Here is a 26,816-nt window from a genome sequence, read left to right on the forward strand (position 1 = left end):
ATCATAGTGGGTTGAACGGGGTATCATACTGTAACGACCATGGGTTTATAAGCGCGGAAATCGACTCTGCCGCACGAGCATGCTTTTGCGGCACAGTCGATAGGGCGCTGGACTTCGGGCTAGAAGGTCGAGGGTTCGAGACCTGCTCCCTGCTGTTTCATTACAATACAAATAAATCGAACTACATCCAGTGCGGTGAGGCACACAGGGCTATTCCTCGCTTTCCCATAATGCTTGCGCTTAGCCTGATGCATTGTGGGATTGCAACATAAGGACGGAAAGTGTAGGGTAGGCTATCATGCAAAGAGAATGATCACTGTTTAAACCTAAACAAATAATTTAGCTATCATATATCGTATCGATTTCTATTGCTCTTGAAGATAATTTTCAATGTAATGTGACTGCTACACTCTTCTTTATCTTATCAACGCTCCAAAAGAGGTAAAACAAGGCGGCCAGGAAGTGACCAGCCTTTCTCACACGCGGATTCTCGAGTCGGTGGCAAAGACAGAGAAACATGGCTTTTACAGACACCACAGGCTCAAGTCACAAGTTTTTAAAGGATGCATCGCTACTGTATCAAGACATTTGTCCGGAGCAGTCACGTTTTCTCATGTAAGCGCTCTCTTTATTACGTAGAACGTAATAGATACATCTCGTTCATATATGATGTAATGATCATATAGTGACACTAGGTGGCAGAGTAGCACAGTGCAATTCATTTAAAATTGTGTAACTTTACGAAAATCAATATCATGCCAAGTTAATTTGTTCCGTTTTTGTATTGTTCTTTTCACAATGTATATATATATATATATTTTTTTAGAACCAATGTCATTTGCATAGTTATTGTTGTCTTGAAACAATGTCATGCATTTTGTAACTACATATCAACAGGATACACATTAGCCATGGATACGCTACACACGCAAGCACGCGTTTGCCAATGTACAGAGGTAGTCCCTAACCAGGTCTGCTTTGTCTAATACAAATGTTTAAAGTTTGCATGTTCCTGTCCTGTATGTTTGCATACATCAATTCCAATAGCAGGCAGCCTTAATGAGCTAACCCAGCCGCCAGAAACTGTGCCGTACGGTGTTGGTGCTTCTGGCTGTTTGCTCGCCGTCCTGAGCCCCCCGGGAAATCAATGCCATGACATTGCTAAGAGCTCACTGCTCCGGAGCTCGAAGCTGATAGACCACTACTATGGTGCCAGTCTGTCACTCAAAATATTTTGTGGCACAAATCCAATGCATGTCACTATATTAGCATTTTCATGCTTCATATCCAAGAAGGAAAAACTGAATTGCTTTCATACAGGAATGGCTTGAAATGTGAAGATGACAATCTATTTTCATAATGAGACAAATGTATTGGTTTTCTATCCAAAGTTGAAAAGGAAATGTTGTGCTCTATTAAATAAACACACGAGACCAGCAACATGGATAGTGTGGCGGTATACAGGAACAGTGGCATCTAGTGGTCAAAACGTGGTATGTTCACACTACTTTATGGTAAATAATGCAAGCGACTTCAATGATACACTTCTCTGAACAGTGGTAAAAAAAAAAGACCTCTCCAGATTCACAGGGAATACATTACATAGTATGGGGAAGCAATACTACAAGCCACAGCGTCATACTACTTGTCAAACAGAGAACTGACACTGGTTGTTGGGGTGGTATTGGGATGGGATGTGGGCGGTCTGACTACAGAAACGATTTCAGAACCGTCTGAGATGATGGGTGTCGGAATCCTTTTGACATGGAACGATCCTTGATTGGGGTGGCAGGTAGCCTAGTGGTTAGAGCACTGGACTAGAAACCAAAAGGTTGCACGAACGAATACCCGAGCTGACAAGGTTGTTCTGCCCCTGAACAAGGCATTTAACCCACTATTCCTAGGCCGTCATTGAAAATAAGAATTTGTTCTTCACTGACTTGCCTAGTTAAATAAAGGTAAAATAAAAATTGAGACCCACTAATCAAAACAGAAACTCATTCCATTTTCATCACCTTTTTGATTTCACAGAATGATGATGGCATTATACTGTAGTTAGAGAGAGAGAGTGTAATTTCTGGAGGAATCCTCTTGCCACTGGCTGCTGTAGTGTGGCCTGTGTTTGAATTGGGCCTGGGCCAGTAACCTCTGAATCCCTTGGCCTGTTTTTCCTCTCACTCACCTGAGCCAGGAAATTTGTGGTAGAATTTTAAAATGGAAATCAAAATAAAAGGCCCTGTCGGGATGGATTTACAGATGGATTTAAGGATTGTTACTTTTAGGCTACCCGTTAAGAGTTTATCCAGATTTGAGTCTCTATGGAAAGAACCGATTTATGGGAAATGTGTTGAACAGATGGTACTGATATCACAGCTGTCCATGCCTGGAGGGTTATATATGTTGAATAGATGGATTATTTTTTAAGCCATTCAAGGGGAACTCCACCAAAAACAATATGTCTAATTCATTTTATTTAAAACATTTGATTGAACCTTTTATTTTTTTAAAGGATAATAGATTCTCCTTCTGTGTATGTATTAAACGGATAGGGGAGATGCAGTACAGACATAACCATGATGTGAACCCCGCTCTCTGACAATATATAGACCAGGGATACTTAACTCTTATACCAAGAGGTCCGGAGCCAGCTGCTTTTCTGTTTTAACTTATCATTAATTGCACACACCTGGTGTCCCATGTCTAAATCAGTCCCTGATTAGAGGGAGACAATAAAACATGCAGTGGAACTGGCTTGGAGGTCCAGAGTGGAGTATAAGGGATATAGACTATGAGAACTATAGTTGTGGTCGGTGTTACCCATTGAGCCACACTCAAGCACAGATGATTTGACCTTTCTTACATGTGAAGTCTACAATTGTGTGTTCGGCTACTCATTGGTACTATATCTTGTTATAGGTTACATGAAGAACAAAACCCAGAAACAAATCTTATGTGTACTGGCTGTAAGGAGAAAAGCATCCTCAACAAAGCAACTTGGTGGCCCTGTAAGGATATGATATGTGTAGAACACAGAAATTCTATCATCTTATTTATCCACAGAGCAGTCATCCTGCATACCGTACTTATTTATCCACAGAGCAGTCATCCTGCATACCGTACTTATTTATCCACAGAGCAGTCATCCTGCATACCGTACTTATTTATCCACAGAGCAGTCATCCTGCATACCAAACTTATTTATCCACAGAGCAGTCATCCTGCATACCGTACTTATTTATCCACAGAGCAGTCATCCTGCATACCGTACTTAACGTTCCCTGAAGTTCCTCCTTGCTGTTTGTGTCTCCACTTATGGTTTCAGCCATGCGTCACTGGAGTGTTTGTTTTCAGTGTTCGTGTCATTACTCATATTTCCTGTAAACCCACTGAGGGAGGTATGTGGGCTATGACGGGCCGAGGCCGGGCTAACCAAAGCAGCTCATTAGACCGTCACAGGCATAGCGCAAAGGCACTTTGGTGTCACTGTCAATGACTTCTCTCCCCACCACCCTTCCCCCTCCAACCCTCACCTGCCCATCTCATTGGTCAGTGTCACCCCCCTCCCTTCTCTCACCCCTTGACCCTGAGGGATTGCGCCTCTCCCAGCTTCCCCTGCCTGCCTCGACCCATAACGTAAGACCCAGACTGCACGGTGTAGGGCAGCAATCTCAAATTGTGGGCCTTGCCATCTGTAGAGCCACCAGGGGGTGTTGGGGGGGGGGGGGGCTTGCCCCCATCCCTCACCCTCTTTTCCCCTGCCACCCTAGCCAAGCTGTTGCATTGGACCATCTGCGTTATTATTTCTGAGGTTTGGTTAGTAAACAGGGCGTTGCTCTCTCTCCTCCACACTCTGATTGTATCAAATGTCCATAGAGGCCCAGAGACTGAGCCTTGCTGATTTCCAGACTTTAAACTCTTTGTTGATAGCATCTGGCCCAAAGTGGGCTCTGCCCTGCTCTAACTGGGTAGTAGGGGCCACTGTTTATCTTCCACTAAGTGTGCATTTAACATTCTTCACATGAATCTCCTTTTAACTAGATTAGCATGGCAGAGAGCCCCCACCTTTCTGTATCTCCAGGGGCTCATCTGGAGAGTGGGATGGGATGTCTGTTTTCATTGAGCCTCTACCAGGCAGACAATCAATCAAATGTATTTATAAAGCCCTTTTTACATCAGCCGATGTCACAAAGTGCTGTACAGAATCCCAGCCTAAAACCCCAAACAGCAAGCAATGCTGATGTAGAAGCACGGTGGCTAGGAAAAACTCCCAAGAAAGGCAGGAACCTAGGAAAAGATCTAGAGAGGAACCAGGCTCTGAGGGGGTGGCCAGTCCTCTTCTGGCTGTGCCGGGTGGAGATTATAACAGTACATGGCCAAGATGTTCAAACGTTCATAGATGACCAGCAGGGTCAAATAATAATAATCACAGTGGTTGTCGAGGGTGCAACAGGTCAGCACCTCAGGAGTAAATGTCAGTTGGCTTTTCATAGCCGATCATTCAGAGTTAGAGACAGCAGGTGCGGTAGAGAGAGAGAGTCGAAAACAGCAGGTCCGGGACAAGGTAGCACGTACGGTGAACAGGTCAGGGTTCCATAGCTGCAGGCAGAACAGTTGAAACTGGAGCAGCAGCCAGGTGGACTGGGGACAGCAAGGAGTCATCAGGCCAGGTAGTCCTGAGGCATGGGCTCAGGTCCTCCGGGATCGGAGGAGAGAGAGAGAATTAGAGGAGGCATACTTAAATTCACACCGGATAAGACATGAGAAATACTCCAGATATAGCAGATTGACCCTAGTCCCCCGACACAAACTATTGCAGCATAAATACTGGCGGCTGAGACAGGAGGGGTCGGGAGTTGGTGACTAAATGGGGCCATTTGGAAGTGTTTGTATAAACTGTAGTGATTGGTAGTTATGTGAATTAGGTCACTGCTGTTGATCTCACTTCTGAAGGTTTTCAGATGTTACATTCTGGTTAATAGATGATCGACCCAAAGCTAAAAGAAGTCAGAAGTTGATCATGTTTTCTAGAAAAGTCTAAATGTTCCTCTGTATTGTTTGAATGATCTAATGTCAATTCATTATCTGAACAAGCTGGTTAGTCCAACAGGAGTGTGAGGAATCACCTTGTTCAACAGTCTGTAGAAAGACTATTCTGTAGCCTAGTTTTTCTCATCCAGCGCATTTCCTGCATCTCACTGACACTTGTTCCCACTGTCTTCTTTTCCCCCTGTTTGTGACACTAGCCCTTCCCCCCCTAGCCTAATCTAAATACTTCAATACAGCCTGTAGTTTGGAGACATTACTGAGACTTGACCATGAGTCAGGCTGTCCAACATCAGATTTCAGTTCCAAAGTCCCATCTCTCTATAGCCACGGTGTGTGACTAGCAAACCGCTGTCAGTGTCTCTGTGAAAGTCCTTCGGCAGGTCAGCGTGAGATTAAAGCCCCAAGCAAGGCCCCCTATCCCATCTCTCGCCGCTGCACGTGCCGCCCTGTTTGTTGCCTGACTGCAAATATTATGAGTCACTTTTGGCGTAGTGTACTGTGGCTAATTGTAGCGTGACTTAGGAAAGGCCTAGTCAACTGTTTGTCCAAAATAAGAGGCAGACAGTAGACAAATGCCAGACTACAGGGAGGTGGGAAGCCCTGTATTGTAGATGGATCCTTGTTTGCTTTTCTCCCGGATGATTTCCGCCAAACGTTGGAAGCCCTGAGCAAACTTTTTCCACAATAGCAAATGTCCCTTAGCATTGTGGTTGGAGTTAGGCTTACTTGTTAAAAGTTAATTGTGTATACATTTTGGGACACTGAATTAGAGTTTTTAGTAAGAGTGTTTCAGGAATATCAGAACACACCTCAAGTCTTGCTTCAGTTTACAGATGAATCAACATTAACTTACAAATTCAGCTTTGGCAGAATTAAAAAAAAGTAAACCTCACCTTCAAACTCTGCATTGATGCCCCTCGGGGCGTTGTAAAGGAAAAACAACCCAAAACACCAACTCCAAGCTATGGGAGTCTCCCCAGATCAAACACCGTTCTATCTAAGCAGATAAATAATGAAGTGACAGCTGTTTCACAACAAAAACCTAACTTTTCTTCTTCTGTGTTTTTGTTTCTCAGGGGGAGACACCAGAGAATGAAAGGTAAGAAGTGGCAATAACCTTGACAAAATCATTTTGTCAGTTACAATTTAGACTAGTTTATTTCTCTTGCATTTATCCTATGTTCATCACACCTATTGCTTAAGCACAGTATGAGAATGTCCATACAACATGGTGCTGTAGGCACTAGGCAGGAGGGAAGAAATGGCCGCACATTGTCGTCGATAAAACAGTATAATCCCATGTTAATCACACTGGTGGGTACTGGTAGCTGTTCCCATCAGAGAGAGAGAGACACACACACTCTCGGTACTGCACAGTTCTCATCACTATTATTTACTATTTCATACTCATGATCCCCTGGACTCAATCTATTTAATTTGACACTCAACTCTATCCCAAATGTTTATTTTGTGTTAAATGTGACAACGGCCTAAGCACTGTTATATTTTGTACATTTCCCTTTACCATAGTTCACATATTTTTTTCTTCTGACCTAACCTACACCCTCATACTCCACTGTACCATAAACACATACATTACTTAACATCCCTCAATGTGTACTTTATTCCTCCTTGTGCTTGACCTCCTCTCCCAGCTCCAGCCAAGTTCCAGCCCGTCCCTGAAGAAGAGCTCTGTCCCTTCTGTTTCCAGTGGCGTCGCCCAGACAACCACCACATGCGGCTGCGTCCCAAGCGGCGTGCATCGGTGCGGGTGCAGAGCGTGTTGCGGAGGGAGGCCAAGGGCAAGAGGCTCAGCCTGGCTCAGATGGACATCTTACGGAGGTTCAGGGGCTCCTCATCAGCTCTGGTGAGACTTGTATTCATTAGTGCAAAACGTAACAAAAATGTTGCTATGGGGGGGGGGGGGGTAATTGCAACAAAATTACAAAATGTTTCTTATTGGACAAGTTCAGGTAGCCCCTCCTTTCTTTGGACCCTTTTTTTCTGTTAAATTTCTAGTTTCATATGACCAAAGACTATCTATTATATTGACAAGATAGTTAAGTGACCGCTCTAACAATGGAAATACATGTCCTCACAGATGGAAGGCAGGCAGGAGGAGGCGAGATCAGGTGGGACCACTCCAGCCAATGAGAGAGCAGATGCATGCGTGAACAACGGGCACAACTTTTGTTGTTTTTTGCCACACGCGTTCACTTATAAGTGCATTCGTAACAACCTAACCATTACAAAACTTCTATTCGATCAACTAAGCAAATTAACATTGACATTTTTTGTTGACCAAATACGACACTCATTAACCTCCATACAAAAATCGTGGTCTTAATTTCGTGGGCAGATTTTGGTCGGAGTAAACCCTCTCATTTCACCTCTTCCTCTCTGATATGAGCCTGGTCTCTACCTCTGCAGTTTCCATCCACTTCACTGATAAGCCAGTTCAGATAAGGAAACTACACTACATGACCAAAAGTATGTGGACACGTGCTCGTCTAACATCTCATTCCAAAATCATGGGCATTAATATGGAGTTGGTCCCCTCTTTGCTGCTATAACAGCCTCCACTCTTCTAGAAAGGCTTTCCACTAGATGTTGGAACATTGCTACAGGGACTTGCTTCCATTCAGCTACAAGAGTGTTAATGAGGTCAGGCACTGATGTTGGGTGATTAGTCCTGGCTCGTAGTAGGCGTTCCAATTAATCCCAAAGGTGTTCGATGGGGTTGAGGTCAGGGCTCTGTGCAGGCCAGTCAAGTTCTTTTACACCGATCTCGACAAACCATTTCTGTATGGACCTCGCTTTGTGCATGGGGCTTTGTCATGCTGAAACAGGAAAGGGCCTTCCCCAAACTGTTGCCACAAAGTTAGAAGCACAGATTCATCTAGAATGTCCTTATAGAGTAGGCTGTAGCGTTAAGATTTCCCTTCACAGGAACTAAGGGGCCTAGCTCGAAACATGAAAAACAGGCCCAGACCATTATTCCTCATCCACCAATTTTACAGTTCACACTATGCATTGGAGCAGGTAGGGTTCTCCTGGCTTCCGCCAAACCCAGATTTCTCCATCGGACTGCCAGATGCTTGGCATTGTGCATGGTGATCTTAGGCTTGTGTGAGGCTGCTCAGCCATGGAAACCCATTTCATGAAGCTCCCAACGAACAGTTCTTGTGCTGACGTTGCTTCCAGAGGCAGTTTGGAACTCTGTAGTGAGTGTTGCAATTTGCAATTTTTACGCACTTCAGCACTCGGTGGTCTTGTTCTGTGAGCTTGTGTGGCCTACCACTTCGCGGGTGAGCCGTTGTTGCTCCTAGACGTTTCCACTTCACAATAACTAACATCAAGGCGGTGACCCGTTCCTGTAGGTTCATGCTCTACAACATTCGCAGAGTACGACCCTGCCTCACACAGGAAGCGGCGCAGGTCCTAATCCAGGCACTTGTCATCTCCCGTCTGGATTACTGCAACTCGCTGTTGGCTGGGCTCCCTGCCTGTGCCATTAAACCCCTACAACTCATCCAGAACGCCGCAGCCCGTCTGGTGTTCAACCTTCCCAAGTTCTCTCACGTCACCCCGCTCCTCCGCTCTCTCCACTGGCTTCCAGTTGAAGCTCGCATCCGCTACAAGACCATGGTGCTTGCCTACGGAGCTGTGAGGGGAACGGCACCTCCGTACCTTCAGGCTCTGATCAGGCCCTACACCCAAACAAGGGCACTGCGTTCATCCACCTCTGGCCTGCTCGCCTCCCTACCTCTGAGGAAGTACAGTTCCCGCTCAGCCCAGTCAAAACTGTGCGCTGCTCTGGCACCCCAATGGTGGAACAAACTCCCTCACGACGCCAGGTCAGCGGAGTCAATCACCACCTTCCGGAGACACCTGAAACCCCACCTCTTTAAGGAATACCTAGGATAGGATAAAGTAATCCTTCTAACCCCCCCCCCACCCCCCCCCCCCCCCTTAAAAGATTTAGATGCACTATTGTAAAGTGGTTGTTCCACTGGATATCATAAGGTGAATGCACCAATTTGTAAGTCGCTCTGGATAAGAGCGTCTGCTAAATGACTTAAATGTAAATAACAGCACTTACAGTTGACCAGGGCAGTTCTAGCAGGGCAGACATTTGACAAACTGACTTGTTGGAAAGATGCCGGTGCCACGTTGAAAGTCACAGGGCTCTTCAGTAAGGCCATTCTACTGCCAATGTTTTCCTATGGAGATTGTGTGACTGTGCTCGCATGACACCTGTCAGCAACAGGTGTGGCTGAAATAGCAGAATCCACACATTTTTATGGGGTGTCCACATACTTTTGTGTATATATAGTGTATGTCAAGAGTAGCGGGGTCAGAGGGCAGTTTTCTCCATCAGGGACACAGAATCAGGAAAGTACCATTTTGATTTGACAAGGCCCTCTAGATATCTGAGCTGAAAATGGCTTAATGAAGACTCATATCGGGCGAAACTTTGCCTCATTGAAAATCTCTGGCAGCATCTAATGCACACTGGCAGTGTCCCATACTTGTGTTGTAAATAGTAGCTTTTTTGGGTATGCGAAAATGAAAAGTTTTATAGTAAGTGAAATTTTGAAAATGTAGTATGCTTTAAATTCCAGGATGTCATATTCGTTCAGACTTTTCATCTAGTAGAATTTGCTGCACACTACTGAGGAAGAGAATCATGTTTTCACACCAACATGTTTGACAACAGCTGATAATAGGTGATTGTATGTAGTATGATCAGCACACAGTACGTTTTAGTACATAGTAGGCAAGACAGATTATGGTCACTGCCAGTGTGTTCAAGTCAGGTTAGGTATTCCCCTTTCCTGTACAGTGTCCAGGTATTCCCCTTCCAAACCACGAGTCTCCCATCAACTTTGTAGAGGGAAACCCTCAGAGTGCAAGCGAACAGATTGCTATGTCAATAAATCAATTACAATTTATAAAGTATGTTTTGTAACTTGTTTGGTATGCAGCACTGGACCCGTAGAGACTCAGTCCTCTCTCTGGTCAGGCTCACTGAGGAGGAATCCCTAGGCAGCCAGGGTCAGGTTGTGGTAGGTCAGCCAGATAACGATCACAGAGGAACAGAAAGCATTTAGTTAGTGGAGACCGAGAGGGACAAAGCCAAACGAGATTAACGCTTAGGTTATGTCAGAGTCAAACACAAGTAGTTCCACGAGAGAGTAGTTATTTTGGCCAATTCTGTTGTAAAAGGTACACACATGGAAATGATATCTGTATTGCTTTATCTCTGTAGGTAGTTTTTTAGGACCAAGGACCTCCTGAAGTGTGGTTTACTTCACTTCAAATGTGCGTTAGTTTCATCCAGAGAAAGCGCTGTGTATTTTAACAGTACTAGAGCAAATGGCTTCATTTTCAGTATGAATTCATTGTTTCTCTGGATGAGCTTCCTGAACACAGGAACTCTATTGTGTAGACGTTGATATTTTCCCTCCTTTCGTCTGACTTACTGGTAAGTGAATCCTCTTTAGCTGCATTTTTTGCAGAGATATGTTTACCGTTCAACTTCGAGATCCCTGGTCACTCGGCCAGACATAAAGTAGCAGTGGGTAGCAGAGCTCCACAAGCTGTGTACGTGCGGGGCCCCCATAGACATGCGTGGTTGTGAGTGTAGTGAATAACCCTTAAAGCAGACGAGGCACTCTGCAGATAATAGGAAGAATCCTGTCTCTTCTCTCTCTCTCCTGGTATTTGTCAACACCTTCTAGTGGGAGCTGCCGATGAGACTGAGACAGGAAGATTAGATATATCACCCTCTCTCTTACTCCATAACCCCCCTCCCTCCCTGTCATTCCTTGCCAACAGAAGTCTTTCGCTCAGGAAGAGGGTGATAAATAATGGAAGGAGAGAGAGATGAAGGGTCACAGATCCCAGCTTTAAGAGGGCTTTGTTTTAATGTCTCATTTCTGTTTTTCATTTTAGAATTAGTGGAGATATTTCCTAGGCCTATATGGCTGTTGAGTAGGACTTGGTTAGTGGCATTCACTAGGCCATTTGGCCAATAAATGTAGGAAGTCTTTTAGTATAATGAAGTTGTAGATCTATTTTCTAGTTACAGCTTCTGTATAGTGTTGACAGAATGTCCTTTTAGAGTTCTCGCTGTTACACACACACACACACACACACACACACACACACACACACACACACACACACACACACACACACACACACAGTCTTGTACAGCTAACCTTGTGGGGACATACAATTCAGTCCCATTAAAAATCCTATTTTCCCTAACCCTAAACCTAACCCTAATCCTAACCTGTACTCTTACCTTAACCTTAACCCTAACCCAAAAACCTAAACTTTATCCTAACCCTAAACCTAACCCTAGCTCCTAACCCTAACCTTAATATTTAACTTAATTCTAACCCTAACACTAATTCTAACCTTAACCCTAAACCCCCTAGAAATAGCATTTGACCTTGTGGGGACTAACAAAATGTCCCTAGCTGGTCAACTTTTTGTTTGTTTACTATTCTTGTAGGGACTTCTGGTCCCCACAAGAATAGTTAAACACGTCCACACACACACACACACACACACGCACACACAGGCTACTTTATATTCATGTATATGTAGCCTATTTACTCCTGTATTTATATCTCCTGGTGTAAAGCCCCTTGATTGTATATCACTCCACATTAGTTGCCCCCAGGTTTCAAGAGGAAGATGAATGAGTTTCCCATAGCTTCATTCTGTCTGATGTGAAGCTCGTGGGTCTTTATTAAAATCAGGTGTATCTATGCAACCGGTGCAGAGAGATAAGGAAATGTTTGCTACGGTACTTGCCGCTGTGAAACTTTCACTCCTGTAGATCTGTAATAATTGGATGGTGAAACTTTCATCCAGCCAATCAGAAAAGCAAGGTGAAGCATGTCAGGGATTCTTGAAAGTCAGGACAATACTTGTCCTGCAAAGAAACATGAATTTGTATCGGATTTTGCAAGCAGTAGGCATTTATAGTTAAATGTGTGGTGGAGCATACCTTCAAAATTATTTGGCAATCAGAATTTATTCGAAAAACACTTTGAATCATCTTTTGTTGCAATAAAGACAAAAGGAAAAATCCACCCGTCGAGCAGATAAATATGTTGATGTTTTGAACATTTCTTCTATAGCTGCCGTTTCCATTACACATGTTACAAGGATTTTGTTTTTCATTGATGCTTACCTGGGTCAATGGAACCTGGCTGCTGTGTCACTTGTTTCCCTGTCGCACGGGACGTTAGAGAAGTGCAGCATAGGGCTTTGACACTGGGAGAGGGTGGAAACAGCAAGATGACACCGGGAGATGGGAGGGTGACTGCTTTGGGGGCATTTTAGATGAACAGTACTTTGTTGAAGCACCTTTGGCAGTGATTACAGCATTGAGTCTTCTTGGGTATGATGCTACAAGCTTGGCACACCAGTATTTGGGGAATTTCTTTCATTCTTCTCTGCCAGATCCTCTCAAGCTCTGTCAGGTTGAATGGGGAGCGTCGCTGCACAGCTATTTTCATATCTTTCCAGAGCTGTTCTATCGGGTCAAGTCCAGGCTCTGGCTGGGCCACTCAAGGACATACAGAGACATGTCCCGAAGTCACTCCTGCGTTGTCTTGGCTGTGTGCTTAGGGTCGTTGTCTTGTTGGAAGGTGAACCTTCACCCCAGTCAGGTGCTGAGCACTCTGGAGCAGGTTTTCATCCAGGATCTATGTACTTTGCTCTGTTCATCTTTCCCTCAATCCTGACTGGTCTCCCAGTCCCTGCCGCTGAAAAACATCCCCACAACATGATGCTGCCACCACCATGCTTCACCGTGGGGATAGTGCCAGGTTTCCTCAAGATGTGATGCTTGGCATTCAGGCCAAAGACTTTCATCAGACCTTAGAATCTTGAGTCTTTAGGTGGCTTTTGGCAAACTCCAAACGAGCTGTCATGTGCCTTTTTACTGAGGAGTGGCTTCAGTCTGGCCACTACCATAAAAGCCTGATTGGTGGAGTGCTGCAGAGATGGTTGTCCTTCTGGAATGTTCTCCTATCTCCACAGAGGAACTCTGGAGCTCTGTCAGTGACCAACAGATTCTTGGTCACCTCCCTGACCAAGGCCCTTCTCCCCCGGGCGGCCAGCTCTAGGTAGAGTCTTGGTGGTTCCAAACTTCTTCAATTTAAGATTAAGATAGTTTTATCTCCATCTCTTCATTCAAAGACTCAATCATGGACACTCTTACTGACAGTTGTGGCTGTTTCGTGTGATGTATTGGCTACCTTCTTGCCTTTGTACTGTTGTCTGTGCCCTATAATGTTGCTACCATGCTATATTGTTGTCTTAGGTCTCTCTTTATGTAGGGTTGTAGTGTTTCTAGGGCTGGGAGGTATACCGTATTTTATGATATACCTGTATTGATGCAGGGACCGGTTTGGGTTTTTACTTTACCTTCTATACCGGTATTTGAATGTTTGGTTTGTTAAATGTGATACGCCGTGTGTAATGTCAATTTTTATAGTTTACTTTGCTACTTCTCTTTCCGCTCTTCCTCTCCGTGCCACTTCAGTCTGCATGGTCAATACAGCACATGCATCAATGTTGATGACAACGATTCTGTTTTCACTTTGCTTCTTAATATAAACCCACTAGAATTCTATAATTAAACTATTGGTGTGTTTCTTACGTCAACAAACGGCTAGTTTGTATTTTCTTAGCAAGTTCCCCTAAATCATGATGCTAATTGTTAGCCGCTAATAGCTAGCTAGCTATTAAATGTACTGAGTAAGAGCAAACGTAGCTAGCTAATACAGCCTGATAATACTAGTGATGGTGTAGACCTAAATCAGCATGTTTGTGCAACAGGATCTTCTAAATCAAAGAGGAATATGCAAAGGAAGAATGTTAGCTACATGAAGTAGCTAAGAGAGAACATGCAATGTAGCCAAAGCTTATAGGGTCCCCTAGGAAACACTAATCAACACTTTAGTTCCTACCCTGTCACAATAACTCCTCCCTGGCATTTTAATTCGTTGTCATCTCAAACAACACTGTATTCAAAGTGCCCACTATTATATTCTAACTGTAGAATTAGAATAGTCATTATATTTCCATGATTACAACAGTTTTGTTCTAATTGGCAAGTAAAATCGCAATTGCAACATTTGGTTAAAAATAAGTCCTAGATTATTTGCCCATATCGTGCAGCCCTACGTGGCAGTGTGGAAATTATCTCAATTGAGCAGTGGTGTAAATTACTTAAGTAAAAATACTTTCAAGTAGTACTTGTATAATGTACTACCGGTGCCCCCCTGTATATAATCTCGCTATTGTTATTTTACTGCTGTTCTTTAATTACTTGTTACTTTTTTATTTCTTATCTGTATTTTATTTTTAAACTGCATTGTTGGTTAGGGGCTCATAAGTAATTGTTTCACTGTAAGGTCTACACCCGTTGTATTCGGCGCATGTGACTAATACAATTTGATTTACTTAAGTAGTACCCGAAAGTATTTTCACCTAAGTCGTTTTTTTGGTATCTGTACTTTACGAAACACATTTTTATTTGACAACTTTTACTTCACTATATTCCTAAAGAAAATACTGTCATTTTACTCCATGCATTTTCCCTGACACCTAAAAGCACTCGTTACATTTTGAGTGCTTAGCAGGACAGGAAAATGGTCCAATTCACGCACTTGTCAAGAGAACATCCCTGGTCATCTACTGCCTCTGATATGGAGGACTCACTAAACACACATGCTTGGTTTGTAAATTATGTCTGAGTATTGGAGTGTGACTCTGGCTATCTAAAAATGAAGAAAATGGTGCCATTTGGTTTGATTAATATAAGTAGTTTGAAATTATTTACTTTTGATATTTAAGTACATTTTATCAATTACATTTACTTTTGATACTTAAGTATATTTAAAACCAAATACTTTAACTTTTACTCAAGTAGTATTTTACAGGGTGACTTTAACTTTTACTTAAGTCATTTTCTATTAAAGTATCTTTACTTTTACTGAAGTATGACAATTGGGTACTTTTTCCATCACTGCATTTGAGTGCAGGAAATGCAGAAATGATAAAAGTGCGGAATTTTGTTTTGGTTGAATTGAACAGTATAATACAATCAGAATGGAGAAAGACCCATTGAAATCACTTAGAATGTGTGTGTTGCCACCCTAGGATGACTCACTACTCATAAAGCACCCTAGGATCATTCACTACTCATAAAGCACCCTAGGATCACTCACTACTCATAAAGCACCCTAGGATCACTCACTACTCATAAAGCACCCTAGGATCACTCACTACTCGTAAAGCACCCTAGGATCACTCACTACTCGTAAAGCACCCTAGGATCATTCACTACTCGTAAAGCACCCTAGGATCACTCACTACTCGTAAAGCACCCTAGGATCACTCACTACTCGTAAAGCACCCTAGGATCACTCACTACTCGTAAAGCACCCTAGGATCACTCACTACTCGTAAAGCACCCTAGGATCACTCACTACTCGTAAAGCACCCTGGGATCACTCACTACTCGTAAAGCACCCTGGGATCACTCACTACTCGTAAAGCACCCTGGGATCACTCACTACTCGTAAAGCACCCTGGGATCACTCACTACTCGTAAAGCACCCTGGGATCACTCACTACTCGTAAAGCACCCTGGGATCACTCACTACTCGTAAAGCACCCTGGGATCACTCACTACTCGTAAAGCACCCTGGGATCACTCACTACTCGTAAAGCACCCTGGGATCACTCACTACTCGTAAAGCACCCTGGGATCACTCACTACTCGTAAAGCACCCTGGGATCACTCACTACTCGTAAAGCACCCTGGGATCACTCACTACTCGTAAAGCACCCTGGGATCACTCACTACTCGTAAAGCACCCTGGGATCACTCGTAAAGCACCCTGGGATCACTCGTAAAGCACCCTGGGATCACTCGTAAAGCACCCTGGGATCACTCGTAAAGCACCCTGGGATCACTCACTACTCATAAAGCATCCTAGGATCACTCACTACTCATAAAGCAAATGTACAACTTTTATTATTCAAAAACAAAAAATACCGTTCAATTTGTTTTATTTTTATACCGTGATATAATATTGGACATATCACCCAGCCCTAGGTGTCTCTCTTGTCGTGATGTGTGTCCTATATTTTTCTTTTTAATCCCCTGTCCCTGCAGGAGGCCTTTTGCCAGGCTGTCATTGTAAATAAGAATTAGTTCTTAACTGACTTGCCTAGTTAAAGCAAAATACAATAAGATGGAGAGAAAAAAAAACCCACTGTTTTTCTTGGGGATCTTCAATGCTGCAAAAATGTGTTGGTACACTTCCCCAGATCTGTGCCTCGACACAATCCTGTCTGAGCTCTACGGACAATTCCTTCCACCTCATAGCTTGGTTTTTGCTCTGACATGCACTGTCAACTGTGGGACCTTATATAGACCGGTGTGTTCCTTTCCAAATCATGTCCAATCAATTGAATTTACCACAGTTGGACTCCAATCAAGTTGTAGAAACATCTCAAGGATGATCAATGGAAACAGGATGCACTTGAGCTCAATTTCGAGTCTCATAGCAAAGGGTCTGAATACTTATGTAAATAAGGTATTTCTGTTTTTTGTTTTTAATAAATTAGCAAACATTTCTATAAACCTGTTTTCGCTTTGTCATTATGGGGTATTATGTGTAGATTGAGGAAATGTTTTTATTTAATACATTTTAGAATAAGGCTATAACGGAAAAAATGCAAGGGGTCTGAATACTTTCCGAATGCACTCTATGGCATGTCAACCAGATACCCCTCTGACCCCACTCTATGGCATGCCAACCAGCAGTTAGTGTGTAGCCCATCTCTCTTCTCCCTCTCTTTCCACTGCATCATTACAGAACACAACAACATATGATATGGCAGTATTGTAGAACACAACAGCATATGATATGGCAGTATTGTAGAACACAACAGCATATGATATGGCAGTATTGTAGAACACAACAGCATATGATATGGCAGTATTGTAGAACACAACAGCATATGATATGGCAGTATTGTAGAACACAACAGCATATGATATGGCAGTATTGTAGAACACAACAGCATATGATATGGCAGTATTGTAGAACACAACAGCATATGATATGGCAGTATTGTAGAACACAACAGCATATGATATGGCAGTATTGTAGAACACAACAGCATATGATATGGCAGTATTGTAGAACACAACAGCATATGATATGGCAGTATTGTAGAACACAACAGCATATGATATGGCAGTATTGTAGAACACAACAGCATATGATATGGCAGTATTGTAGAACACAAAAGCATATGATATGGCAGTATTGTAGAACACAACAGCATATGATATGGCAGTATTGTAGAACACAACAGCATATGATATGGCAGTATTGTAGAACACAACAGCATATGATATGGCAGTATTGTAGAACACAACAACATATGATATGGCAGTATTGTAGAAGGGCATCCAGGAGGGTGGGCATGTTGTTTGAGCCCCTCCCTACATCACAACAGATTCTGTCAATGCCCTTCTACAATACTGCCTGCCTCCAACATGGCACCCTATATCCTCTACATAATGCACTCATTTTGACAAGGGTGCAATTTTAAGGGCCCAGACACTGTCAGACTCTATCCTGTATCCATTCAACCGGTAACACTTGTCATTACCTCTGGAAATGAAAACCTCATGACGTCCAAATCCGGATAAAGCCAGCCCATTATGCATCTGTCAGCATCCTCAAGGGCAATGATGCCTGTTGGAGCCCCAGAGACAAGGTCAGCACAGCCTGGGTAGCACGGGGAGGGAGAGAGGGATGTTAGGTAGAGAGAAAGAGGGGATTAGTATTTATGGAGCACGGCCAATGTTTTTATTTAACTAGGGAAGTCAGTTAAGAACAAACGACAGATTTCTACCTTGTCAGCTCGGGGATTCGATCTAGCAACCTTTCGGTTACTAATCCAACGCTCTAACCACTGCCGCCCCAATTAATAGAAAACAAAAAGCCCATCTGCAGGATTGTGTGTGTTTGTCAGCATGCATGTGTTTAAAGTGCTTGTCTGTGTAGGTGTGTGTTTTCCTATATATGTATCGGTGTGCATAATGTGGCTTATATTTGTCGTCCGGTGTGTGTGGCTGTCTGTCGGTCATTGAGTTTGTAGGTACATTTACTCAATGTGTTTGCAACTTGCCAGAGAGTGCCTGTGTTGGTGGAAAGTGTGAAACACCGGTAGCCTTGGGACCAGTCCACACGGTGGCTTCGTGGTTGATCATGTTCAGAGTTCCTCTTCTAGTCAGCTAGGTGACTGACAGACAGGTGTTGAACTGTGGCTGGACTCCTCTCAATACCTACTTAAACCTTAGCACCCACGGTGACCTACTGTACCAGTTGAATGTGCATGACAATAATTCCCTAAACTCATCTGTGAACACTGACCAGAGCACTCATCTATTGTATGTTTTGTATTTATATCAAAGGAAATAACTTGTGAAATATGCAAGGAGAACAGACATTTGCTTTTGACCCCTGTTCACATAGACAATATCTGTGGTATATTTTGTTGATCTGGTCCCAAATCTGTTTGTGCTGTCAAAAAGACGTGGAAGCAGGGTATTTTGCTGCTGATCGCATCATTTAAAGTCTAAAAGAACCAGCAGGTGCTGTTGACATTTCAAGGCCTGATCGTCAGTCCAGAAGGATCTATGTGCTATAAAGAAATTCCAAACTTGACCGGTCTCTCTGGAGGTCTGCTGCGGAGTAGGGTGAACTTATCCCCAAGATAGACTCTGATCTAATGGTTAAGGTTTGGATTGGGTGAGCTGATCCTAGACCTGTACGTAGGGGAAACTTTACCCAATAGCCCCTGTTGCTAGGGAATGGATAGGAAGGATTGTATGGGGCCATACGAGTTACCACTCATCATCACTATAACCTGACACTGGAGTTAATAGACATTGATCTCATTTCATCACAAGGCCTCTTTAATTGTTTATATACAGTGCATAGATTGCACGTGCTTTTTTTTCACACAGGGGATGGGGACAGACATTCTGGGAAGGTGAAAAGGGTTTACTTTTGGTCTTCATTTGGTGGCTCAAGGAAATTGACATTTGCAGTGGTCAACTTTCGGTCATAAATTGGTGACCTTTGTCTAGTCACGTTTCTGTTCATGCTCAATGATGAAGGGTTCATCTTATTGGTCTTTTATTGAAGCTTCTGTGTGGTTTTGTTTGGCCTGCCCATACTAGGTACTGTATATCCTGATCCCTGGCAAACTATCAGATGTATAAACCCCTCAGCCTATATACCCTGTCTACATGCTGCTAGCTAGACCGCTCTAGGCCTGTACCCCTGTAGCCAGAATCAATAGAATGAGCTGATGAACGCAGTGCACTCATTGTCCTCAGCCAGTGTCTCACGTGTAGGTACTCGGCACACAGACGATACATGGATTAGGGGTCAATTCGATAGATGATGATTGGGCAAGATTTGATTTGAGTCGGTATCATGATTTGAGTCACTATTCGACAGACGTTTAGGCCTAATTGATAGGTCTTTCCGGAGGAGGGTTAGTGTGTTGTCTGTCTTCTCATGGTGGATGTATGATTTGGTTAGAGGTAGAGCTAAGTTAGAGGAGGGTTAGTGTGTTGTCTGTCTTCTCATGGTGGATGTATGATTTGGTGAGAGGTAGAGCTAAGTTAGAGGAGGGTTAGTGTGTTGTCTGTCTTCTCATGGTGGATGTATGATTTGGTGAGAGGTAGAGCTAAGTTAGAGGAGGGTTAGTGTGTTGTCTGTCTTCTCATGGTGGATGTATGATTTGGCTAGAGGTAGAGCTAAGTTAGAGGAGGGTTAGTGTGTTGTCTGTCTTCTCATGGTGGATGTATGATTTGGTGAGAGGTAGAGCTAAGTTAGAGGAAGGAGATAAAAGCCTAGCTGTTCTCTTTTACAGTTGTTCATACCAGACCAAGTGCAAATCATCACTGGGCAAAATAAACTTTTCTTAGGCGCCGTCATGACACACTAGATAGAGGATGGTATCGCCTGCCAGCTGATGGTTAACCTATCCACCAAAGGTGCCTGGGCACCCTAAACACGCCCACCCCTTTGGCCGCCTCCTGCTCTCTATCATAGGGCTCTCAAACTCCTTAAGGAGTTGGAATGTAGGATTAAAGGGATACTTCAGGATGTTGGCAACACGGCCCTTTATCTACTTCCTCAGTCAGATGGACTTGTGGACACCATTTATGTCTCTGTGTGCAGTTTACCCCAAAATCCAGAAACTCACAAGTGATTCCAAACATTGAAACTAGTTCAGTGGAGTTTTCCCTCTCCCTCTCTCTCTCTCCATGTAGCACTGTACTGAAATAGCTGCAGAGAATGGGTCATGAGACCTGTGAGGTTGCTGGATGCAGGCCTCTCACTAAGCCTCATCAATGATTATCTTCACAAATGCAGAGGTGCACCAATGGTACACCAGATATGTTCAACAGCACTATCAACGACCTACTAGCCTAACACTATGACGGTATCCATATTGTGTTTTTATTCCTTTTAAATTGATTAAACGAATATGGTCAATATAGTAATTTCTCTGTCGGGATTCCCCTGCCTATGAGGATATCTGAAAATGGCACCCCTTATTGTTCTGTGTTCTAGGGCATATTGACTAACTTCCGTATATGGCCTTACATAACCCGGCTAAATGCTTTCAGGGTATCCAAGAGTTTCGCTCTGTTTTCATAGTGTTTTTTCCCCAGCACTTTAATCCAGGGTTTTTCTGGAGGGTGTATATATGGATTAGGGCTGTTGGCATGGGAAGTGTTGCCAGGGACAACAGTCAACCCATCTACAGGCTCCATCCCCTTCCACCCCTCCTGTTGATCGATTGGCTGGCTAGCTGTTGGGCTCCGGATGGACTCGGACTCTGTGCTTCTCTCTCCTTTATAAGGCTGGACACGCAGGGCTCAGTAGTAAACATTCTCACTCAGATCATCACTGGTTCAGTGAAACTCTACTCTGCCACCTGTTAGACTCTCAGCAGCAACATGGCTACCTTTGTATTGGTGAGTTGTTCCATAGCATCAGCATTCAGCACTGTCAACAGCCTGAGTCGGAATCTTATGACACTGTGTGATTTGTTTCTGTTTCGGAACATCTATGGATGCATGCAGTTTTCCTTAGGGAAATGAATTAGTGTCGGTATCAGAGGGTTTGGGATGTGCTTGTCAGTGATGTTGAAATTGTGCATTGCCAAAGCCATACAGTACATCTGTTAGGTCTAGATTGCATTGCATTTTGTTTACTTGCACACAATATTTGCTGTAAAAGCACAACAAGAGGACATACTTGAAAGTCCATATTACACACACGACACAGACCATTTTGTAACCTAGATATAGGATAGATGCAGAGAGAAACTGAGTTTAATAAGCCAATGTTTTCCTCCTGAGACAAGTCTTAGAAGTAATTGTCTGCTGTGAGAAGGGGGGTGGGGGGGAGAACTGAGAAATGAGTGACTGAGTGAGGCCTCTGGTTGCCTGTGTCACTCAGGTTATATGAGCGCCTTCTCCTTTTAGCCCTCTGTCACACAGTAGCTTCTCTGGCCTCTCACCCTGGCCCTTCTGGCCTCTCACCCTGGCCCCTCTGGCCTCTCACCCTGGCCCCTCTGGCCTCTCACCCTGGCCCCTCTGGCCTCTCACCCTGGCCCCTCTGGCCTCTCACCCTGGCCCCTCTGGCCTCTCACCCTGGCCTCTCACCCTGGCCCCTCTGCACTCAGGTCTCAGGGGACATTTTGTTAGTGCAATCGATGGGATGGACAGAATGGGGCAGTCTGCAGATGACCCACCCAGGCTCTGAAAGTGCATGGGATTGCACTTCATCTGTAGTTGTATGGGATATTGATTTGATTCTGTGTATCAGAGAAAGGGCTATAGATAGACATATGGGGCTGTGTAGCTGCTGAAAATAGGCTAAGCCCAATAACCTGTCAAAACACAATCATGATTGTTATCCTGTTTCTATTGACATGTGTGAATGGAAAGAGAGTGGTCTGGATGTGGGTTTTCAGCACAGGGAGACCGGGTCTGTGTGCTCCTGGTGCCCAGAGAGTTAATCTGGGAGTTAATGTATATACTGTATTAAGACCCAATCACTGGACACTTTAATAAATGGACCACTAGTCACTTTAAACGATACCACTTTAAATAATGCCACTTTAATAGTGTTTACATATCTTGCAGTGCTCATATCACATGTATATACTGTATTTTATACCATCTACTGCACCTTGCCTATGCAGCTCGACCATCGCTCATCCATATACTTATGTACATATTCTTATTCACCCCTTTTAGATATGTGTGTATTAGGTAGTTGTTGGGAATTGTTAGATATTACTGAACTGTTGGAACTAGAAGCTCAAGCATTTCGCTACACTCGCATTAACATCTGCTAACCATGTGTATGTGACCAATCAAATTTGATTTCATCTGGGAGTTAACCACTTTTGGTTAGTCACTTGCAAACATTAACTTCCAGAATTGTTTTTGAGACACGTTGTGTCCTCGTGTCATCTCCACATGAGAATCATGTTCCCTGTGTGAATCCACCTGTAAATAGAGACATCATTACTTGTAATTGAATCCACTCCTCCTCTCGCCGTCCCAGGTGGCTACATGCCACACCTGTAACAACATATCCAAGCATAACGGCGTCAACAGGAACTTCATGGCCACTCTCTCCAAGAGCCACTGCACCCCCTGGAGCGCAGGCAAACACAAGACTCCCCAGTCCACCAACAGAAGCCACGCCACGGGCATCCCAAAGTCTGCCTCCAAAGACAAGACGCCCTGCAGTACGCCAAGGTAAACAAACAATACCAGGCCACCGGTACCTCAAATGTTACCCTATTTTACTTCTATTGGCTACATCTCGCTTAGCTGAAAATCTGCATTTTAAGGGACTTCTTGAGATGTGAGGGCAATAGATGGTATCACTCAACTGATGGACACTGTGTGGTCACTGAACACAGCGATTTAGAAAAAATAGATTTCAATCTTGGAGGTGTTTCCTGATAAATTACACATTTGGTTAATGATGTTTGTCCCCCATGAGACACTGTAGAAGCCTATTTCACTTACTCAAAATCCCCAGAATGAATTTAATATAACTCAAGAAATCTGTAATTCATTTTGAAGTTTTTGCCAAGGGTGTTTTAGTTGAGCAATTTTACATCTAAGTAAGCTGTTTTGGTGCACTATTTCTCAAGGGGAAAAAAAGAAGTGTGACGTGTTGTCTTATGTAAACAAAGTCGGAGCTGCTGGGCAGGTCTGTCTCACTGTCTATGCTATTGGATAGAGAGCGATCACCGCAGCTGTTCACCCCATGTTAGTGGACAAATGAACATCGTCACATCAAAACCCATCTTTCATTTACCTGTTGTGACGCACAGATGTTCCACACTCCATTTTAGACGAGACTGACTTTGAGGAAAATGATCCTATTTACATTAGTCAAGAGAATAACTGTCTCTGACTCATATTGATGCCACACGGGCTGTTTTCAAAGAATGTGTTGCTTTTTAAAGGCAGTCGCTCTTTAACCTTTAATCAGTGTCAGCTTGCAGATTCTGACATGACAGTATTCCTGTATTTCCAGGTCCACCGGTTCCTCCTCGGCCTCAAAGCCCGCAAGTGTGAAGAAGTCGGCCTTCTCCCGCCTCAAGAGGTTCCTCATGCTGGAGGACAACCAGAAGACGAAGACCAAGGGAGGACTCAAAGACTTCCTCTCCTCCCTCTGAATGACTGACAAACACTGGGCTCCGTTGCATGGGCCCAAGAGTCAGCCATGACACCACCATGATATGAAACTGAACCAGTCTCTCGTGCCTGCTTAGAATTCAGAATGGTCCTGCTGGAATTCAGAATGGTCCTGCTGGAATTCAGAATGGTCCTGTTGGAATTCAGAATGGTCCTGCTTAGTATTCAGAATGGTCCTGTTGGAATTCAGAATGGTCCTGCTTAGTATTCAGAATGGTCCTGCTGGAATTCAGAATGGTCCTGCTGGAATTCAGAATGGTCCTGTTGGAATTCAGAATGGTCCTGCTTAGTATTCAGAATGGTCCTGTTGGAATTCAGAATGGTCCTGCTTAGTATTCAGAATGGTCCTGCTGGAATTCAGAATGGTCCTGCTGGAATTCAGAATGGTCCTGTTGGAATTCAGAATGGTCCTGCTTAGTATTCAGAATGGTCCTGCTGGAATTCAGAATGGTCCTGCTTAGTATTCAGAATGGTCCTGCTTAGTATTCAGAATGGTCCTGCTTAGAATTCAGAATGGTCCTGCTGGAATTCAGAATGGTCCTGCTTAGAATTCAGAATGGTCCTGCTTAGTATTCAGAATGGTCCTGCTGGAATTCAGAATGGTCCTGCTGGAATTCAGAATGGTCCTGCTTAGTATTCAGAATGGTCCTGCTTAGTATTCAGAATGGTCCTGCTTAGTATTCAGAATGGTCCTGCTTAGTATTCAGAATGGTCCTGCTTAGTATTCAGAATGGTCCTGCTTAGTATTCAGAATGGTCCTCCTGGAATTCAGAACAACAAGGCTATAGGGGGGAGGAGTCGGCTGTCAGTCAATAAGCGCTACAGCGCAACCTGTTGAGAGAATTAAAGGGGCATGTTTTTTTTCTTCTTCACATGCCACCCCCCAACTGCCCCTGAGGTCCCCCTTCCGTAGAGCTGTCCAAACTGGGAATGGTCCCACACCACCACATCACTCAGGAATTCCACTGTCCCAATTGGATGGTGGGAGTGGCATTGGAAGCAAAGCTCACCCCTCTCTTCCATGGCATTTATGATGAGGCAGGCAAAATAAATTGTTTGGAGTTATAGCATGTTTTGATTGAGAGGGTGATTTTTATTTGTTACAATCACATTTATGATAAATATGACTTTGTTAATGCTTGAGTTTCCTACTTCTTTATTACTTGGTTGTTGTCCTCTGTTTTATTTTGGTGAACTCCACAAGGTGTGTCTTCTTGAAACTTCCTCTTGTTAGATCACCAGCCAGGTAGGGCTGATCATTTGTTACTATCTTATGATCACCGTGCCAAACACATGTTTGTTTACTCATGGTTTTGAGAATCCTATTTGGATGAATCGGACACATCAACTGTTTATAATGAAATAGGCGATAGGGCTGAAATTTGTGACGCGATTTAATGACAATTTTTTTGTTTCTTGTTGATGTTTTCACTGTTTACCTGTTAGTTCATATTCACAATTACTATTAGACTGCATGTTGTAATGGCTGCTTTGATCCAACACATTTTATAATGCATTTTTTAACAAAGATTTTCTTTGGTTGTAATTAATCCAATGTGTGGGTTTGTATCATTGCATATAATCCTGAATTACCTCACATTTATATTCCTTCTACACTTTTTTTCAATCTAAATATTACTGTGTTGAATGATAGAACTCATGAAGATACAGTGCCTTCTGAAAGTATTCAGACCCCTTGACTCTTCCCACATTGTTAGGTTACAGCCTTACTCTAAAATGGATACATTTGTTTTTTTGCCTAATCAATCTACACACAATACCACATAATGACATCACAATACCACATAATGACAAAGCAAAAACAGGTTGAAATGTTTTCTACTTTATTAAAAATAAAATAAATAACATTTCAAAATAATTCAGACCCTGTACTTTGTTGAAGGCCCTTTGGCAGCAATTACAGCCTTGAGTCTTGGTTATGACGCTACAAACCTGGTACACCTGTATTTGGGGAGTTTCTCCCATCCTTCTCTGCAGATCCTCTCAAGCTCTGTCAGGTTGGATGGGGAGCGTCGCTGCACAGCTATTTTCAGGTCTCCCCAAAGATGTTCTATTGGGTTCAAGTCCGGGCTCTGGCTGGGCCACTCAAGGACATTCAGACTTCTCCCAAAGCCACTCCTGTGTCGTCTTTGCTGTGTGCTTAGTGTCAATGTCCTGTTGTAAGGTGAACCTTTGCCATAGTCTGAGGTCCTGAGTACTCTGGAGCAGGTTTTCATCAAGGATCTCTGTACATTGCTCCGTTCATCTTTCCCTTGATCCTGTCTAGTCTCAGTCCCTGCCGCTGAAAAAAATCCCCACAGCATGATGCTGCCACCACCATGCTTCACCGTAGGGATGGTGCCAGGTTTCCTCCAGAAGTGAAGCTTGGCATTCAGGCCAAAGAGTTCAGTCTTGGTTTCATCAGACCAGAGAAATCTTTTTCTCATGGTCTGAGAGTCGTTTAGGTGCCTTTTGACAAACTCAAAGCGGGCTGTCGTGCCTTTTTACTGAGGAGTGGCTTCCGTCTGGCCACTACCATAAAGGCCTGATTGGTGGAGTGCTGCAGAGATGGTTGTCCTTCTGGAAGGTTCTCCCATCTCCATAGAGGAACTCTACAGCTCTGTGTGACCATCAGGTTCTTCTCCCCCGATTGCTCAGGTGGCCAGCTGTTGGAAGAGTCTTGGTGGTTCCAAACTTCTTCCATTTAAGAATGATGGAGGCCACTATGTTCATGGGGACCTTGAATGCTGCAGAAGTTCTTGGTACCTTTCCCCAGATCTGTTTTTTTGACACTACTGTTGTGGAGGTCTACGGACAATTCCTTCAACCTTATGGCTTGGTTTTTGCTCTGACATGTACTGTCAACTATTTGACTTTATATAGTCAGGTTTGTACC

General features: G+C 43.6%; 1 protein-coding gene across 1 annotated transcript; it reads left to right on the forward strand.

The window, feature by feature from the left end:
* The first annotated feature begins 261 nt into the window (after positions 1 to 261).
* On the forward strand, positions 262 to 25,682 carry LOC120022765 (UPF0711 protein C18orf21 homolog). The gene is made up of 5 exons (XM_038966758.1): positions 262 to 615; positions 6,123 to 6,145; positions 6,702 to 6,913; positions 22,770 to 22,966; positions 23,760 to 25,682. Exons 1-5 carry the CDS (start codon positions 518 to 520, stop codon positions 23,899 to 23,901), a joined length of 672 nt encoding a protein of 223 aa, XP_038822686.1. The 5' UTR covers positions 262 to 517; the 3' UTR covers positions 23,902 to 25,682.
* Positions 25,683 to 26,816: the final 1,134 nt, after the last annotated feature.

Source organism: Salvelinus namaycush, chromosome 27, assembly GCF_016432855.1.
Source record: "Salvelinus namaycush isolate Seneca chromosome 27, SaNama_1.0, whole genome shotgun sequence".
NCBI classification, from domain to species: Eukaryota; Metazoa; Chordata; class Actinopteri; order Salmoniformes; family Salmonidae; genus Salvelinus; species Salvelinus namaycush.

Coding starts and splice junctions, on each gene's coding strand:
- LOC120022765 (XM_038966758.1), top strand. CDS start 518: ATGGCTTTTACAGACACCACAGGCTCAAGTCACAAGTTTTTAAAGGAT. Junction 6,146..6,701: donor GAGACACCAGAGAATGAAAG/GTAAGAAGTGGC, acceptor CTCCTCTCCCAG/CTCCAGCCAAGTTCCAGCCC. Junction 6,914..22,769: donor GGGGCTCCTCATCAGCTCTG/GTGAGACTTGTA, acceptor TCGCCGTCCCAG/GTGGCTACATGCCACACCTG.